This window comes from Lampetra planeri, chromosome 2 (assembly GCF_965212315.1).
Source record: "Lampetra planeri chromosome 2, kcLamPlan1.2.h2, whole genome shotgun sequence".
Lineage (NCBI taxonomy): Eukaryota > Metazoa > Chordata > Hyperoartia > Petromyzontiformes > Petromyzontidae > Lampetra > Lampetra planeri.
Genome location: NC_136108.1, coordinates 3,227,850 through 3,247,240, shown reverse-complemented (window position 1 = coordinate 3,247,240; position 19,391 = coordinate 3,227,850). Strand labels below are relative to the sequence as shown.

At 50.1% G+C, this 19,391-nt stretch overlaps 1 protein-coding gene across 2 annotated transcripts in view; it reads right to left on the bottom strand.

The window, feature by feature from the left end:
- The window catches only part of LCT (lactase), a 33,949-nt gene extending 14,913 nt beyond the window's left edge, over nucleotides 1-19,036 (bottom strand). Inside the window, exons 1-14 of one of the 2 annotated variants that reach the window (XM_078604189.1) lie at nucleotides 17,970-19,036; nucleotides 13,839-14,069; nucleotides 12,803-12,986; nucleotides 11,959-12,235; nucleotides 10,963-11,189; nucleotides 8,121-8,309; nucleotides 6,476-7,227; nucleotides 5,823-6,229; nucleotides 4,992-5,260; nucleotides 4,541-4,831; nucleotides 3,467-3,665; nucleotides 2,267-2,466; nucleotides 1,293-1,402; nucleotides 157-291 (exon numbers count right to left, since the gene is read on the bottom strand). In XM_078604189.1, coding sequence (XP_078460315.1) covers nucleotides 157-291; nucleotides 1,293-1,402; nucleotides 2,267-2,466; nucleotides 3,467-3,665; nucleotides 4,541-4,831; nucleotides 4,992-5,260; nucleotides 5,823-6,229; nucleotides 6,476-7,227; nucleotides 8,121-8,309; nucleotides 10,963-11,189; nucleotides 11,959-12,235; nucleotides 12,803-12,986; nucleotides 13,839-14,069; nucleotides 17,970-18,979 — 4,481 coding nt within the window. In that variant the 5' untranslated portion in view covers nucleotides 18,980-19,036. The other variant, XM_078604190.1, reaches the window with a different exon arrangement.
- Between the last annotated feature and the right edge of the window lie 355 nt (nucleotides 19,037-19,391).

Here is a 19,391-nt window from a genome sequence, read left to right as displayed (position 1 = left end):
CGCTTGTGCCGGGCTAGGTGCACTCCGAAAGCCACGCGAAGTGTGGGTGTTTTGGGTTAACTGCCCGAGGTGACCGACAGATGCGCCACCTGTGCTCCCCACTCTCCCAACTTGCTGCCTCACTCTGGAGGGGTGCACGCACGCCGGCACGCACACCTGTCTGCGTCGTACGACTCCTCGGAGTCCGCGTAGGCGCGCGGGAAAGCCAACACCGACGTGTAGTGGTTTAGGCCGAAGAAGTCGTGAGTTCCACGCAGCGAGGCCTTCTGTTCATCCGTGAACTGTGGCAGCCTTTGGGGCGTGGGGACAAAAGGACACGGGTTGGGTGGCCACCTCAACGGCACAAACAAAATAGCAGCATGTATTACGGGAAGAAGAATATCTGAGAAGGCCGAACACGGAGATGACTACAGGACCTGTACCTGTACATTACGCTTCTTTTAATGCCTCGGGAAGACTGAGAGATCCCAGGAGAGCTACTTCCTCGTAAAATCAGCACAAGGACAGTGGAGTTACTGGAGAGCTTTGGGGTCTACGTGGGCTCAAACCCAACGTCTTGTTTAATGTTCCGCTTGGTTTCTTGTAAATTATGTTTTGATAATTTATTTAAGTGGACACTGCATTGATTTGTGGCCCAGGCCTCCTCTGAACAATGGACGTTCGGTCCAAGCAGCCTCTCACCAATTGTGAATAAAAGATACGTACAAATATTGTACCGAGCTTTTCCTAAGCAGCGCATCGATGCAGATGGACAATTATTGAGGCCGTTATTTTTGACCAAGCTGACGACTGTTAATGTGTTGACAGGTGGTAGATGTTTTGTGTCGTGGTCCCATGAGTAAGATGCCACATGATGGCATATATTGATTGGTAAAGATGTTGTGTTGTGGTGGATGTTGTATAGGAATATGGTGCCATCGAAATCCCTCATGGTACTGGGATCCCGACTGTCCATCTTGCTCAAGATGGACAGGATGTTGAACTTCTTTCACACCGTACATAGCCAACCGTGCTAATCGGAGGTGCAAGTGACCTCCTTTGGCTGAATTTCCACTACCAGGGTCGTCCATTGGCAATCGTGCCTTCTAGCGACGTGCCCTCCCGCCCACACCCACTTCCTTTCCTTAACAGTCAATGCGATGCCTCTAAGTCGCGGTTGTTCTCTCCATTCGCGTAATTCGTGTAGTGTTGATGCATCGTGCAATCGTGGCACTTGGTGTTGACTGTCGATGTGTAGCGAGCGCCGTGTTGCAATGCGGAGAAGCCGGAGCGAGGATCCCTGGCAGGGCTACCTCGACTCAGGGTGGCCCTGTTGCATGCTCCGGTTTGCAACCGCCCACTTCATCACGTCCGGGTAGTCGCCCGTCTTGAAGATCGGGTGCGCGAACCATCCCAGGAAAAACTGTGACAGGGCAACAGCGGGCAGCCGGGTTGTCCCACGTGGTACAATCACTCGACCAGAGGATACTGTACAAGGGGCAATGAGTATACACCTGCGACAGGGAAACTCACAGTGCAACTCTTTTAACCGCCACTGTAATAGACAGGAAGTATTAAAGGACTCTGTTGACGGTGGTGGAGTAACACGATTGTTTTAAAGCATCGAGATTGCCAGTCGAGGTTTTCTGTCCTGTTAAGCGAGTTACTCTGCCTTATTTCAGCTCTGAAGGAAGCCCGTTGTCCAGATTAAGTCCGAGTCTAAAATGTCCGTGTTGATGTGCAGTTCTTGACAAAAGTAAAACAAACAACATTCGGTTTTCAAATGTATGAAATGTAATGAAAAGAGCGATATTTTTTTTATCTGCACAATTTTCATAATTCTATTACACCGCACGCAAGTGATTCAAAAGGTAAAAATGTAGTCTGTTTAAAAAAAACCACGCCTTGTAACATCAAACGCCTGTTTCATGCGCCTCCAGAACATATAGAACATTTGGAATCAACATCACACGTTGAGAGTTTTTGGCTGCAATACATTTCCACACGATTAGCTACTTCGTCGGGCTATCATTTGTGGTCAAGTCGCTTCTTAAAAAGAGCTACATAGCTCAGTGGGCCTTACCTGGTAAAATACAAAATATCTTAGTTTAGTTTTAGTTCATCTACTTTGACATGTTCCAACCAGCGGCTCACAATGGAGGCTCTCTCCCCCATCTCTATCTCTCGCTCTTCCACTCTCCCTGCCTTGGTCCCCACCAGGACCCACCCACCCCGCGCCGAGCCCCCCGCAGCCTCGATCCTCCCGGGGGGGGGGGCCACGACTCACCTGCAGGTACGTGTTGGCGGCCTTTACGTCCGCGTGCGAGTTGGGGTTGCGCGGCTCGGCCCAGTCCGAGTTGAGGGTGATGGAGATGAGGCCTCCTTGCTGGGCGCGGAACTCGCGGTCGTACACGTGCCAGGCGGCCGCGTGGGCCAGCAGCAGCGTGTGGCCGGCGCGGTACTGCCCGCGGCCCGAGTCCGCCACGCCTGGCGCATGTGCGAGTGGCCGCGCGCGAGAGAAGTTGGCATCGACAAGGCTCTGCTAAAACGTTGCGTATCACGGTTGCGCACGTACGTGTGTAATGCATTGTGGGGGTTCGTTTTTTTTGTAAACTGCCACGTATCCTCTCCGGTCGTCAAGAAACTTCAGCAGCTGGAATAAGTGTATATATAGAAAGAGAGAGGCTGAGATGATATATGAAATCACGAAGACCCATTGCAGACCCACAGCGGTAGAATGTATGTATCAAGTACTCTTTACTTGATACAGTAATCGTGCTGTGACGTTTCCACCTAAAGACGGAAGCTTGTGTTGCCTCCGAAACGTCGTGATTTTTTATTGTACTTTTATTAATTTTATTTTTTACCTACGTGACTTTACCGAAAAAACCTAAGAGTATGAATCATTGCAGTCACGAAAGCTTCAAATCTAGAAAGAATGTATGTATGTTGAACTTCTTTCACACTGTATGTAGCCAACCATGCTAATCAGCTTCCCAGCAATGGCTGTAATTCGCAGGCTGGATCAGGGTTTGCCTGAGACCCTGTTGGACTTTCATCTTCTCTTTACTAGATAGCAAAGGCCAAAGCAAGCCATTACCCATTACCTGAGTCCATGAAGCAACAGGGTTCACAAATGAATCGATTGTAACATTCCCAAAGGCTTGTCGGAGAGAGCTTGCAATGTGTAGGTGGAATGAGGTCCAAAGTGGCCATCACCTTGATCCACACAAAAGCCGCGACCAGGGGATGCCACCACAGTGCTTTCGGCAAGGCAAGGCGCATTTTGAGGCCACGTGAAGTTTCAAATGCTCGCTGGCAAGACGCCACTGGGCAGACCCAGGTGTTTATGGGTTGACTGAGATGCATGGCAGATTCACGACCCAACCTTCTGTGGAATACAACTATGCTCACCTCCGATTAGCACGGTTGGCTGCGTACAGTGAGAAAGAAGTTCAACAGCGTAGATACAAACGCACGCACTCACCGGGAGGGTGGGACCCATACCCGTGACCAAGCAGGGCCACGATCCACGGCTCGTTGAAGGTGAGCCAGAATTGCACGCGCGAGCCGAACAGCTGGAAGCACTTCCGCGCGTAGTTGGCAAAGAGTTCGACCAAGCGCTCATCGCGCCAGCCGCCCATTGCCTGTAGCGCTGACGGCAGGTCCCAGTGGTACAGCGTCACCTGCAGGGGTGGCAGGGCCAAAAGGAGATGGCTCACACGAGCCTGGCGGGAAGTCTGAAGCCTCAAGCAACTTGCACTTTAATAAATACCTCAATTACTTTAGGTGGCCTCTCGAGAACTCTCTCTCGTGGAGGCCCTCCCATCAGCAGTGGTGTGAACAAGCAAGCGGCCTTCTCGAATTGTAAACGGTGTGGGTTTACTCTCCAACGCACCGGTGTGCTGAACTAGTAACCAATTGGCATGTTTTGTTTACGTGACAACACTTACTAATTAGCTGTGTCAGGTGGTGGTGAAAGCGGACGTGTTAAAGCAATTGAGGATGTGCACCTTTATTTTTTCTTACTCTAATTGTAGTAGTAAAAGACGTGCGAACGACACTCCAAGTAAAGCCAAGTTGTCTCCACGTTACCAGAGCAATGGCAATTGTTTATCTCTGTTGGTGTTTCTAAGCATTTGTTTAGTCGGGACTGGTCTATGAGTAGCACGAACCACTGTTGATGAGCCACGCAAATTTTCCCATTTTATTGACCCCAGAGGAATAATGGTTCAAGGCATCCGCTGTCTGGGATTAAGCTCATAGCCTTCCCATTGTGAAAGACGTTCTTCAACCACAGCACCATCCTGGCGAAGCCATTTTGGGCCTGCAGTCAGATAATCAAATTAAACCTCTTACATTAGTCGCGTGAAACTGAAATAAAAACCCAATGCGAGGCTTGTCACCCTGTTTAACAAGGGCCCTGACTCTAAACTGGCATCACGGTATTTTACATTCTTTCTCTTCGGCCTGTGCTGACACATTCGACAGACAGCGAGCTAACGAGTGCTTCGCAGCAGTTTGTTTGCGTTGCGCGTGGCAAAACTGGCAGCACGCTCACCTGCGGCTTTATGCCCGCCCTGAGCAGGCCATCGATGAGGTCACTGTAATACTGCACGGCGGCGGGGTTGACATAAGAGTCGGTGCCGTCGGGCAGCAGGCGTGGCCACGACAGCGAGAAGCGGTAGTGCGAGACGCCCAGGGCCCGCAGCGCCTCCACGTCCTGCGGCCACAGGCGGTAGCTGTCGCACGCCTCGTCGCCGGTGTCCCCGCCCGCCACCCGTCCGGGCGAGTGCGCAAACTCGTCCCAAATGCTCAGGCCCTTGCCGTCCGATTGCCAGGCCCCTTCGATCTGCCACGGGGACCGGGGGAGGGAAAAGCCCGGGCGAGCGGTCGGAGGAGAGGGACGCGGAGGCCATTGCCACGAGCTGGCCACGCAAGTGCACGAGTCCGAGAAAAAAAAAGAAAAAGGGAAAAAAAACCCGAGCGAGATCGAGAGCAGAGAGCCGCACCTGGTACGAGGAAGTAGCAGAGCTCCACGCAAACCCCTGGGGGAAGTAGCCGTAGAACGGCCGGTCTCGCTCCGGCATGGGGAAGCCGTTTGCGTGCAAGATGGCCGCGTACACGTGTGCCGAGCGCTTCGGGGTGCGCGGCCGAGATGGGTGCGAGAAGTCCACGTGGTGCATGCCAAACCGCATGCTGTAGCCGCTGGCCCACTCGAAGTTGTCCATGAGCGACCACGCGGTGTAGCCCCGCAGGTCCACGCCGTCCACCGTCGAAGCTGTGGTGCGGGCGGGTGCAGAGAGGTGCGCGTTCGCGTGCGTGTACGCGCAGACGTAGCGGGTGTTACTGACTTTAGAAAACGTGGACTTTTAAACCATGTGTCATCGGTGCTTAAAAAATAAATTGCGGGCATTTCAGATGCACTGAAATGTCCTCGGTGGTACAACCACACAATTCGAGGGAGCTAATGAAAAGTATAGACAGATTGTGAATTCAAGTGACTGTTCGCAATTGAGATCTGAGAGTAGTAAGAAGTTGAAATTGGCCTCGCACATGTTTTTGGGTTGTACTGCGTATTGTCCAGCATGATGTCTGACATTACGCTCCACGTGCTTAGTGCTTTTTCAGATACAGAAATTTCAGAGCCTGAGCAAACCCAAAACAACGAGAGCTACAGCACAACCACGAAAACCTACAAGTACAGGAGATTAAATTTTACTGAAAAAATATTTATAATAGGAAAACAGAAGCAGGTAAGAGGTTCCAGTGTTCAGTGGCATGGGAAGTGAAGGGTGGGTGGAGCGGTTTGTGCTCTGCTTCTGGCACTGGCGCGGCCTCACCCTTGAGCGCCTCGTTGATGTACGTCTCGTAAAACTGGATGCGGTCAGGGTCGTCCTTGCCGGACAGGTACTTGGAGGCAACGCCGTTCTCGGTGATGTAGACGGGCAGGGGGCCGTACTCGGCGGCCACCCAACCCAGCAGGCGCCGCATGCCCCACGCCACCGGGCGCAGCCACTCGGCGGCCGAGCTGGGCCACGACGGGTCGGTCTCCTCGTGCGAGTCGCGGTCGTGCTCGTAGCTCGGCGGGTCGAAGGGGCGCATGGCGTGGCTCACGAGGCGCGTGGTGTAGCCGTTGATGCAGAAGACGTCGGCCGAGCCCTGGATGAGCCGCCGCTCGTCGTCGGTGAAGGAGGGCAGCCGCGACTCACTGAGGCCCAGCAGGGCGCTCTTGTTGCCCACCTGCCACCTGCGTGATGCGTGCGTTGGTTGGGAAATACAAGTAAATTAACAGCGCCTGTAGATAAATATCTTGTGAATTATAAAAGCAAATAAATATTTAAAAATGAAAAAAAATATTGAAAGACCAGAGCTTAATTTCAGGGCTTTGGTTGCTCAATGGCCCTCGAAAAATATTCCATGGAAAATTATGGCCCTCGTAAAAGATCACGAGACAGAGAAACACGTGGCGAGCGAGACGTGACGCAAATCTCACTTGAGAGCATCTGGGTAGTCTCCGTTCTTGAAGATGGGGTGCGCGAACCACCCCACGATGGACTGCAGGAATCTGTCGGCGGCCGCGACGTCTCGAAGGTCCGCGGGATTCTTGGGCTCTGCCCACTCGGTGCTCAGCGTGATGGACACCACCCCCCGCTGCTCGCGCCGGTAGCGCGACTCGTAGTTGCGGTAGGCGCGGGCGTGCGCCTTGATGATGGTGTGCGCCACGCGGTAGGGCGCGTAGCCGGGGTCCCAGATACCGGGCGCGAACGCGCCGACCCCGTAGCCCAGCCAGGAGACCACGTACGGCTCGTTGAAGGTGATCCAGAACTTTACGCGGTCCCCCCACTGCGCGAAGCAGAAGTCCGCGTAGTCGTGGAACAGCTCGACCAGGGACTCGTTCTGCCAGCCGCCGATGTCCTGCAGCGCTTGCGGCAGGTCCCAGTGGTAGAGGGTGACCACGGGCGAGATGCCGGCGTCCAGCAGGGCGTCGATGAGCTCGCCGTAGTAGCGAACGCCGGCCGGGTTGAGGCTGCCGAGCCGGCCCGTGGGGAACACGCGGGGCCACGACACGGAGAAGCGGTAGTGCGTCACGCGCAGCGCCCGCAGCATGTACACGTCGGCGGCGATCTTGTGGTAGCTGTCGCATGCCACGTCGCCCGTGTCGCCGTTGTCAATGTTGCCCGGCCGGTGCGCGAAGTCGTCCCAGATGCTGGGGCCCTTGCCGTCCGCGTCCCAGGCGCCCTCCACCTGTGCGCGTGTCCATGCGCAAAATCAAGTGTGGTGTTTGTTTGTTTTTCGACCGTGAATGTACTTTGGATAGACCCTCCTGAAAAAAGAGGCCTACAACTCAGTGTGGCTCTCCCTGATAAATTAGTTAAAACAAAAATATATTATCATTATAAATACCAGTGGAGAAGAGCACCTATGGTTTGATCTCGTTAGAGCCGACACGTTTTTAGTTTTGCCTTGACTCTGGTAGCAATTGTCCCACCCAACATCATTATCTGACTACATAGGTTTACGCAGTTGTGCTGTCTGGCTTTCTGATGTGTATTCAATTTGCAAATTTAACACGTAGGCTTTCGCGACCAATATTATTCATAATAAAGTTTTTTTGGTTAGATCATGTAAATATAAAATGTGTCGTTAACCCACCATCACCCGACACAACCAATTTGTAAGGTTTGTCACGTGAACAAAACGTATCAATTTGCCATTACTTCATCATATTGATCTGATGAAAAATAAACCCACAACATTTATAATCGAGTACAACGTGATTACAACCAGCTTCATCGGGCGATTTTCCATAATTCTAGATTCGAAGCTTTCGTGACTGCACGGATTCATACGCTTTGGTTTTTTCGGTAAGGTCACGTAGGTACAAAATAAAATAAATGAAAAAATGTAGTTGTTTTCATTTATTTTATTTTTTACCTACGTGATTTGCCATAACTCTGAATTCATAATTTGATATTTACGCGATCTAACCCATGATGAACTTGTGAAGTTATCCAGTGCGTTGTTCGGCGTTGATGTCAGATTATGTTGGTCTCTAGTTTTTCTGGAGCTTCCTCGTGCCGAACAACAGCACGGCGGTACAACCGAAGCACACCCCCCCCCCCCCCCCTCTATCGCACCTGGTAGGATGACGTGGCTGCACTCCACGTAAATTCGGACGGGAACACTCCGTACACGAACTCGTCTCTCTCAGCCACGGTCTGGCCAGAGAAGCGGCTCCATATGTCCTCGCTGGCCTTGGAGGGGACGCGCGAGGCGGGCATGGGAGGGCGGCTCCTGTCCAGGCCACTTGGAGCTGAGAGTGAACCCTGTTCAGCCGCACCGGCAGCACCGGCGGTGACACTGGTGACTGGCGGGAAATCCGACGAGACATTTCCCCCAGACACTCACAGCCCTAGCCCTTCGTGATAGAGACGTCCCCTAGATAATGAGTCCCTCTTATGCATGGAGACGTCCCCATACGGAGTGTCCTACCAATTCACTGAGACATGCTCAGATGATGATAGTCTCCCCTATTTGTAAGGAGTAATTCAAAATTGAAGTCTCTGCTACTCACAAAGAAAGATCGCGTAGATAATTATGATCCTCTTGATTCATGGAGACATCTTCAGGTATAAGCCCGCAACACCCCTGCCACCCATAATTAATGTATTCATTCTTAATTAATTAAATTGGAGACATCTCAGATACACTCAAATTCCTCCTTGTTCAGGTGAGAGTCGTCCCCCCAGACAATTTAGGTTCCTCCACTTTCATGACGAGACAACCCTGGAGACAGTTACCTGTGCACTAGGACACTCACAATCCCACCTGTACACAAGGAGAGGAGACGTGCACTTCCACGCACCCACCCTGTGAAGAATGTGCCATGTTAACCAACAGGCCGCAGTGCTGATGTGACTCGGAAAGTCAAAACCGATTCATAAGTTCCTGCGTCAATAAATGTTCGTGGGAAACACCAGTCCCGAAGGCCCATAGGCTCGTAAAACACAACGTAATTTTATGTTTTACATGGTAAAACAGAGCCTTATGTATTCAATATTTTAAACGTCTTTCTTTTAAACATTATTTCAAGGTCAAAATGTAGATAGATACTATTTGATTATATTAGATATCATGGTCATGTATATTTAGAGTGAACATAGCAATGAAATATACTTTTACAAGATAATGGTGTGTCTAGTTCTTCTGGAACTGGCGTAAACCCTTTGTAGACACACCTACAACAAGGCCACTTCTATTTCCTTGGTGAGCTCACTTTGTGCACAACTTGGTCCTGATAATGCAGACGATTGTCTTAAATGGGTAGCATTGACTTCAAAGAACAACCCTAAAAATAATGTTCGTGACCAAACAAAGAAAGTATATCTGTACGTATTAAGTGATTGGTTTTGGTCAATCCATTACTGGGTTGAAGGCCTCTCCCAAAGCCACCAAGCAATGGCCTTGGTCCCGCCACTCGGATGAGCACTGACGGCTACGTACGGTGTCAAAATAAGTTCAACATACAAACATACAATGTAATCATCCACCCGGCACCAGCACACAATTACAATTAGCAAAGCACACAACGGAGTGTTGCCCATGACTTCGTGGCTTGCATGCGAGTCGCATAACCACAATATTGCATGCACAATCCTCTCAGCCTTGTATAAACCACCATCTCGGAAGAGCTGAACATGCAGCCACATTACTATTATTTAGGCCACGAGTTTAAAAAGAGTTGAAAAATGTGGCCGTTCCAACGGGCAGCAGTGAAACAGACGCAACTGTAGTCCACTTTCACCCTCATTAGAACTCATCAATACAGTACAGTCATCAATGTCCATTACTGCCCTATGGCTCTATGGAGTCCATACATGGGGAGGGCTTTACCGTTACACAATGTACTGCATGCATGTGGAACTTCTTTCGCACCTACGTCGCCAACCGAACTAATCGGAAGTACACTAAGGGGACATTCATTAGCAATTGCTAAAGCAATAATAATTCAAACCAAGTAATTTAATAAATGACCAGAAAACAATCAACACAATATCACACAAAAAAACACCGAAATAAATTTGATTAAAAGTTTAGCTGGTAAAATGTATTTAATCATTCGTAAAGTTCAAGCAGTTTGTTGATTTCAAGATAATTCATTTCTTTACAGCAACAATGACAATAACAACATTTAATTGGCTTACATTTCATTGATTTAAAGTTCATTACAATCATCGTAGAACCATCATTTTCTCGATTCATTGTCAACAAAAACATTTGATTCGTTTATGGGTTTTTTATTAAGTGTATTGATCATTGTAGCCTTATATCCCACAGGGGATGCAGAGGAGAAAGTATTAAGAATTAATTGATTTCAAGCAGAAGTAACACGCACTATCTTTAAAAAGCGACTTGATTATTTTTCCAACAGCATATTGTTTTACACAACAATGGCCTTACATCTTGACTTAAGCTTTCGTGACTGCAGGAATTCATATTCTTTGGGTCTTTCAGTAAAATCACGTCTTCAGAAAAGACGACCGCTTGTGTTGCGATCGAAACGTCGTAGTTTTTTGTTATTATATTTGAACCTATCTACGTGACTTTACCGAAAGACCCAAAGAATGTAATGGCCTTACAATTACAACACACAATTTCTCCGCGACAATTACATCCGACTGACAAAAATATACAACGGATTGCTCCTCAACTCCAACGTGCGAACAAGAGGCCCCATTGGCAGACATAAACTCGCATATAGCTTGACTCCGCGTGGCGAGAAGTGGTCAGTAGTTTGACTAAAATGTAGAACAAAAATCTAAATCAACTCTTGAACTGAATCACAACTCATCAAATCACTCTGTCGGTAAATCATTCCACCCCGAACAGGAACAATAAAATAGAATTTCACAGCGGTGGACGTCCCGGTGGCTGGGTCTCTGTGGCCAGGGGAGGTCCCAGCGTGTCGCCCCCACTCACCGTGCCCGTGCGCCCCCTGGTCCTCTCGCCTTCTGCAGGAAAGCCGTTGTCGCGGATGACGGCTGCGTAGAAGAGCGCCGACTCCTTGGGTGTTCTGGGCCGATCCGGGTCCTCAAAGTCCACATGGTGAAGCCCGAAGCGATGGCTGTAGCCCTCCCGCCACTCGAAGTTGTCCATGAGCGACCAGGCGGTGTAACCACCCAGAGCCACGCCATCCAACTTCACGGCTGCACGTGCCAGGGGTCGCACGTGGAATAAGAATGTCACGTCAATGCATGCAAGATTTGTCAATTTGATCTAACCACAATGGTAGTGGAGACGCAAATGATGCCTTCGGCTGTCAAATCTCGCCATTCTTACCTGCCCTTCGCAGTCTTTGTCAAGTGTTGCACTGGATTGTCAGTCTGTATAAGATTAGATCTCATGTATCCAGTATCGTTGAGTCAAAATCAAAAGTCTTTTCGTACTCGAAAGAGCATTGGTAAGTGATTATTTCCGTAGGAGACCCTGAACTAACAGGTGAGATTACACTATTCCACCGAAACATCAAATCATGATTCATACTTGGCAAGGAATATTGCGTTCACATGTCATATTAATCCAATGTGCTGGCTATGGTAGCACACACCTTTAACTTCGTGCTTTGAAACCAAACGTCGTTGTATGGCAGAGATTTGTGAAACTGCAACAGCTAAGCCTAGAGATGGCCAGTAGATGGCAGTATGGCAAATGCGTGCATGATTCAGTGATTGCGGATCATTGTTTTCTGACTTTTCAATCATATCAGGGGTTTCTCTGGTGTTATCGTTTCTGCTCACTTGAGCTGAACAAAAGTCTGAACATTCAGTCAGGCTTTGCACGAAAAATGGCAATTAAATAACAGACCTGAGCGGAAATACCCGAGTTATCACAGTTCCACCAGTGCATTGGGTAATGGAGGTCTGCACACAATGGCGCAGTTGCATTGCGTCCTGATAAGGGCTCATTAGTGTGCACCTTTGAGCGCCTCGTTGATGTACGTGCGGTAGTAGTCGACGCGGTCCGTGTCGTTGACCATGTCGGCCGCGTAGTCGGTGGCCCAGCCGTTCTCGGTGACGATTATGGGCACGGTGGGCCCCACGCGAGCCGAGATGTAGGCGAGGAGACGGCGAAGCCCCCAGGGCACGGCGTAAAGCCAAGGGGCGGCGGACTGCGGCCACGCCGGGTCGGTCAGAAGCTCGTAGTCGCCGTCGTTTTCGTAGTTCTCCTCGCAAGGCTTGACCACGTGCTTCACCTGGAATGTGGGATTAGGTCAACTCCTTTTAATACGAAGCCAATTACCGGGTTTGCCGATCACCCGAAGATTATCACGTGGCTTGCAAGCATGTGAAATTGGCAATAGGCGACTTCGTTACAATGGGTTGAAATCCTAGTTGAACAAGTTTTATTTGTTTTATCTGCTTAAATGCTTCATGCTTCTTTCGGACGCGCTCTTTTGTTGTCACATTCAATGATCGGCGAATCATTTGTTCAATAACGGTTGTTTAAAATTCTAAACGAACATGGAAACAAAAGTAGCGCCTGCCGGCTCAAATGATCAAGGAGTGATGTTGCTCGTCTCCGTTGGTCGCGACTGTTTTACTTCCCACAAAGCATTACTGATTGTATCAGCCCCGAAGGAAATATTAACTGAGTTGACCCCTGACTGCGATTTGAACTCACAGTCTTCCCAGTGTGAGTGGAGACTGGTAACACGACTGGACTCTGGCCAGGTAAAAAACAAATTGGTGAAGAGGAGGAGGAGGGGGGGGGAACGGCAGCGAGTCTCATTCGCAGGGGGCCCGTGGGCTGACGTGCTCACCAATCTGGTGGTGTAGTGATTGAGGCCGAAGAAGTCAGATGTCCCCTTGATGTACGCCTTCTCCTCGGCTGTGAAGGCCGGCAGGCGACTGGGGCCCTCGCGGCCGCACTCGATATCCTTCTGCTCCACCGCCTTCTTCATCACCTCGGGGTAGTCACCGCTGCCAAAGATGGGCTCCGCAAACCTGCAATGGGCACACGTGAACCCGCGCCCTCGCGTGCGGCCACAACTGGACTCGCCCTCCTGAGCTCACTTTCGCCACAATACCAAGGGCCAGTGGCCTTCAAGCTGCCTTGATGAGACTGGCCAAATTGTACTGGTGTCACAGCAGGACCCATTGAAAAAACTCGCACTGTGCAAGCTTTGTAACATGTACGACCTTGAACATGGTACACTTTTGCCACAATACCAAGGGCCAGTGGCCTCAAGCTACCTTGATGAGACTGGCCAAATTGTGCTGGTGTCACAGCAGGACCCATTGAAAAAACTCGCACTCTGCAAGCTTTGCAACATGTACGACCTTGAACATGGTACAACTCCCATACATGCGTCTCCAATTCTCATCCAGAAACATGAACTGTTGAGGAAATGCTGTTAGCGAGCAGAATTGTTTAAGGCGGGACACGAGAGGCTAGTAAGGCTGACATTAACCATATAACATCAGATCAAATGCTTTGTAGGCCAAGTTGGCCTAGCGACAGCCAGGGATATTTTTAGGCAAACTTAACCAGAGGACAGCCATGGTCATTCACACTGGTGATGTGCATGACCAGGCATGCGTGATTGGGCAGTGACTGCCACAAACGCACATTCTGATCCAAAAACAAGCACCACCACTACCAATATCACATTGCCACCACTCGCACAACCACCAGCAACACCAGCAATATCGCCACCACCATCACCAGTACCAAGAGCACCACTACCTCCCCCAGTATCACCACTATCAACACAACCACCCGGCACCATGACCCAACCAGCACCACCACTAAGCGTCACCAGGACCACACCTCGACAAACTCTCGACTCCCCTCACCAGCCGAGCAGAAATTCGAGGTAGCGTTCAGCAGCCTCCACATCGGCGGGCAGCTCGGGGTCACGGGGCTCGGCCCAGTCCGAGTTGAGGGTGATGCCCACTTGACCGCCCTGTGCCGCTCGGTAGTTCTTGTCGTAGTCGTGCCACGCGCGCGCGTGCGCCTTGATCATGGTGTGCGCCACGGCGTAGGGCGCCCGGCCCGGCTGCGTAGAAAGCCCGGGAGCATGGTACCTTGCGTGAACGACAACAATGAGAGGCTGATTATTATTAAATAACAACAGCAACGACGTGATCACTCATACACCCCCCCGCCACTTCTCTGGGAGTCAAACTCAGGTGGCCAGGTTTCGTAGCGCGGTGTGATAACCAATGTCACCCACACGCATTCACACAGAGACGTAGGTTCCCCGCGTAGCATTTAACAGTGTTGGTGCCAAGTGATGTCAGCGAGCACCTAATAGATACCAACAGGGCATGCGAGCGGGTGAGCGGGCATCACCAGGATTATCTCATGCGCTTCGGTTTGCGTTGAGAGCAATGCATCCCGCACCTCCGATTAGCACGTTTGGCTGCGTACGTTGCAAAAGAAGTTGAACACGCACACACACAATGTGTCTATCGGTCGCACTTAAGGGCTTTCTTCATACATGGGGTGGTTTGTAAGCGGGAGGGAAGCAGATAAACGGAGAAAACCCCGCGCTAAAATGAAGGGTGACGTACAGCATTGCCTTCCCATGGCCACCTTCTCTACCCCACGCCAACAACAGATGGACCGGGCCACTTGTGGTCGATTTAGCAACAACAAAAGCGAATGAAATTGGCACCTGTGATTGCTCGTGGGCGCTTGGTACTGATTATTGTTTGAAGAGGCGGTCAAATAACCAAATGAGATGATGCGTCAATACAGGCAGTAATTACTGAAGCTTCCAGGGGTTCTAATATACTCGTGGTGATTGCGTCCAGCTGACATGTACAGTACTTAATCACAAACATCAATGACGATAACAATTCATGTCGAACTTACGTGGCAGGTCAAGCCACGCTGAGTCTCATGACTCCCTCGGAGGGGTTACTGACTCTGGATGTTTAGCCAATTCCCTTTCAATGCCGTATGTTTATTCAGCAGGGCCCGTTACAGTTACAACGTATATGTCGGTGACTCTGCTGCTGCTGCTACGTTGGCAGGGATGCAAACTAAAATGTTCTTTTTTTAAAACAAACTCAACACGTCCGTCAGTAACACTTGCAGGCAAAGTTTCAAGCAATTCCCCTTTTTCATAGCACACATTATAGTTACAGGTTGGAGTAGCGGGGCAGTGGATTTGCTCGCTGGCTGAGTTCAATCCCCGATCACGGCTAACATTATTGGCGGGTGATATCTGAAGCAGCCCTACCCTATCCCTCGCTAACCCACAACAACCAGCGTGGCGAGGTATGGTCAAGTAACCACCCGGCCGACACGGTTGTGAGGCCTTCGTCTAGCAGAGGATTGCCAAATAGCTGTGAAAGTAAATTTTGACTTAAAACTTTCGTGACCGCAGGAATTCATCATCTTCGGTTCTTTCGGTAAAGTCACGTATATTTAAAAAAAAGCATTTATTTTCTTGACCTTTATTTTTATTATAAATTTTCTTCGATCTACGTGACTTTACCGCAAGAATCAAAGAGCTGTGAAAGTTACTTTATTATAGTTTGCAGTGCTTTAAAATGCATTGCCCCTGCCGCGTTCTTACGCGGCGCTGCTGTCACGGTCGTGATGCACACACCGCTTTCTCCCTGGACATTCCCTCCCTCTAGTGGCTCTCTAGTTGTTACTGTACGCATTCAAAACAACTCAAATCAACCGAGCACGTTGATTTTTGTTGGCAGCCGAACTTTTGCGCTGGTGGTGTTGATCGAAGGAGAAGAAATTAAAAAAAAGACTCGATCAGGCATGTCTCTGTGTAACGCAAACTAAACACGGCTCAGCCCGACAAACACTGTAACATCCTTACTCTTTGGTTCTTTGGGTAAATCACGTAGGTATGAAATAAAATAAATCACGACGTTTCGAGCGCAACACAACACAAGCGTCCGTCATCAGGTGGGAAAGCATGGTCTGCTGCTGAGGCAGACTGTTTTAAAGGGTTTGAAATGGGTGGAGCCCAAGGGTCATAAAGAAGTGGCCGGGGCTAGTGATGTTAATGTGAGAAATTAGCATGTTACTGTAATATAGGAGAGCGGCCTCCTCGACGAGGGCACGGAAGTGGCTATGTTAATGTGAGAGATTAGCATGTTAATGTAAAATAGAAGAGTGGTGCAATCCAAAGGCATGAGAGTGCAATCCAAAGGGCATGTGAGCATGAGAGTGCAATCCAAAGGGCATGTGAGCATGAGAGGTCTAAGAGAGAGGCATAGAGAGAGACACAGAGTCGAAAATAACAGCTGACATAGGCAGATAGGATGGAAACATCACAGTCAGTTAAGACTTTACTTGGTTAATAACGTCATTACAATAATTGCTCAGTTTGTACCCATCCTCTCGGTTGAAGTTGTGTCTGTGTTTATATATCTGGATGGCTTCATGAACAAATCTCTGAAGGTAGCCAGTAGCCATCTTGGAAAAATCAATTTCGTGTGAGGCCACAGCGTTAAAACAATGATCAGCAACGGCAGAGGTATTGGTCCTACCGCTTGTGTTGCGCCCGAAACGTCGTGATTTATTTTATTTTATACCCACGTGACTTTACCGAAAGAACCAAAGAGTATGGATTCCTGCAGTCACGAAAGCTTCAAATCAAGATTGTAGCATCCATGACCCATTCAGCATTTTATACACGCAATGTGCTTGCCCAAACCGCGTTATCTACTCGCCGTACTGCCGCGGTTGACATTTTGACCAGTTCTGTTCAGTTGAATTCAGCTCGTTCAATCTGCGTTCGTGTTCATTACACAAACATCATGCTTCGATGGGGGCGGGGGGGGGTGTAGCGATTCAACTCGGGGGGCGATTCGATGCTATTGTCGAACCAGCCGGGGGGAGGGGGGGGAGTCATTCTCGATTCTATTATAAATAACACTGGTCAACAACAAAAAAACATTTTTTTTTTGGCCTAGACTTTTGCAGCTGTTTTAGACTAATTTTAGGGTGCTGATTCAAAATCTGATCTCAAATTTGCTCTATCACATCTCATTTTTATGCTATCGGCATACCCCATTTTAATTTATTTTACCCGAAATTAACTCTGTCACTTATGATTGCAAGTTGTTGCGAGTCAGTGACTGCTTTAGTGTTCAAATATGGTGCTGTATTTTTAGGATAGTGTGTTTATAATATCATTTTATGTAGATATCCACATTTACTTAATATTTTTCTTCTGCAGTTTTTATTGAAAATGCAATATTTGATATCTCAAAAACCTGATGTGATAGACAAAAACTGATGCCAGATTTGGAATCAGCACTCCAAAATTACATTAAAACCGTTGGAATACCTTATGCCAGAAAAAGTGTGTTGACCAGTGTAATCTATTTAGTGGTGATGGTTGTTGTACGTACGTATGCTGAACTTCCATTACTTCGGCCACAAGTGGCTACAAGAGTCGAACGAGCCCGTGACACACACAGATAACGCATGAAGTCTATAACACAGGCGCAGAATTGGCCTCTGAAGCCTAATCGAGATTCATGGACGCACATCAAGCAGCATTAACCCAACCACTTCATCGGGATGCGAGACCACCACAGTATCGGTATACTGTATTCGTTTTTTTGTTGTACCATGTAAGGCTTACTGAGCTATGTAGATATGTTTTTTGCGAAGCGACCTGGCCACAAATGATATCTCAACGAAGTGGCTTATCATCGCCACGCGGACATATATATCATCAGCCGCCAAATTCTCTATAAAACACGTGATGTTAATTCTAAATGTGGACGGGGGGGGGGGTTAAAAACCCCCCAGAGGACCCGGGCAAAAAAAATCACGCGACCCACGGGGGAAACTCCAAACATCAATGAAGGTGACCCCCGATTCGCCTTAGCGATGACCCCCTTATCCAAACAAACGCAACGCGTGAAAACAACGTGAACCCATCCATCAAACGACACACGACCGGACGAGCCTGCCACGAGACCACAGCAATCGCTGACCCATTGCCGTGACCGAGCCACGCCACCACCCAGGGCTCGTTGAACGTGATCCAGCGCTTGACGCGGCTGCCGAACTCCCTGAAGCAGAAGGACGCGTAGCCCGCGAACTCCTCCACCATGAGGCTCTCGTTCCTCCACCCGCCGAGCTCCTCCAGCGCCTGGGGCAGGTCCCAGTGGAAGAGGGTGACCACGGGCTCCACGCCGGAATCCAGCAGCGCGTCGATGAGCTCGTTGTAGTAGCGCACCCCAGCGCTGCTCGCCTCGTCCCACCTGGCGCTGCCCCCGCGGGGGAAGAGGCGCGACCATGAGATGGAGAAGCGGTAGGCGCTCAGGCCGAGCCCCCTCGCCAGGTACGCGTCGTAGGGCGCCTTGTGGTAGCTGTCGCACGCCACGTCGCCGCTCTCGTTGTTGTGGACGAAGCCGTCGTGGCTGAAGCGGTCCCAGATGCTCTCGCCTTTGCCGTCCGCGTCCCAGGCGCCCTCCACCTGGTAGGAGGCGGTGGCCGCGCTCCACGCGAAGCCCGCGGGGAAGGTGCCCGTGATGGGCGCGTCCCTCTGCGCCGGCAGCTCGGCGTGGAAGCGGCGCCACAGGGGCTCGTAGAGTCCCGCCCGAGGGGACCCCTCTCGAGGGTCTTTGGACTCGGGCGGTCCGTCCCCGTTGGGGTCGGGAGCGACCCCCGAAAGCGACTTCGACGACGACGATGATGATGAGGCCGTGGAGAGAGCGCTCATTACGCACGCGAGCAGCAGAACGCGGGCGCTGGCTCGGGTGGCCATAGCCAAGTGGAAAACGGCGACCGGGCCGGCCCTGCTTCGTCGAGACAGCCCAAGGGAATCGCGAGACTTGAAGGAGGCACCTGGGCTCGGGAGGCAAAGTCGGGGCGCTCGCGGGCGCAGGGAGTGGGGCGGTTGCAGCACCGCGCGTGCGTGCGCGCGTTCGAGCAGACACCGCGCGTGGGGTGGCGTGGCGCTTGCAGGACGAACGCCCAACTGGGGGTATTTCAGTGTCATGCAACCCTTGGCTTTTTCGAGCTCCCAAGACGATAGCGACAATGTCGTCTGAATGCGTTCAAACCAAATCCCAAGGTCAGCTCTTGTGATAATTTTCTGCAATAAAACTACGCCTATGGTTGGTTTATTACTGCGGATTATGCAACCGAATCGCCTAGACGAGTCAAAGCAACGAATGCACCGTCATGCTTGTATCGTGCCGGCAAAATTATATTTAGCCCCGAGTACAATGTGTGCATATGAATATTCAGCGCTTTGCTCAAATATATTTTGTTAACGAACACACACGTAGGTGCATTGCGTGTGAGAAAGTCGCTCAGTCTTCAGGGTTATGCAAAACCACGAGTTTAGAAGAACTGCGTTTGTGGTGATTTTGCTTTAGACCACAATCAAATCATTGATTTAAAAAAAA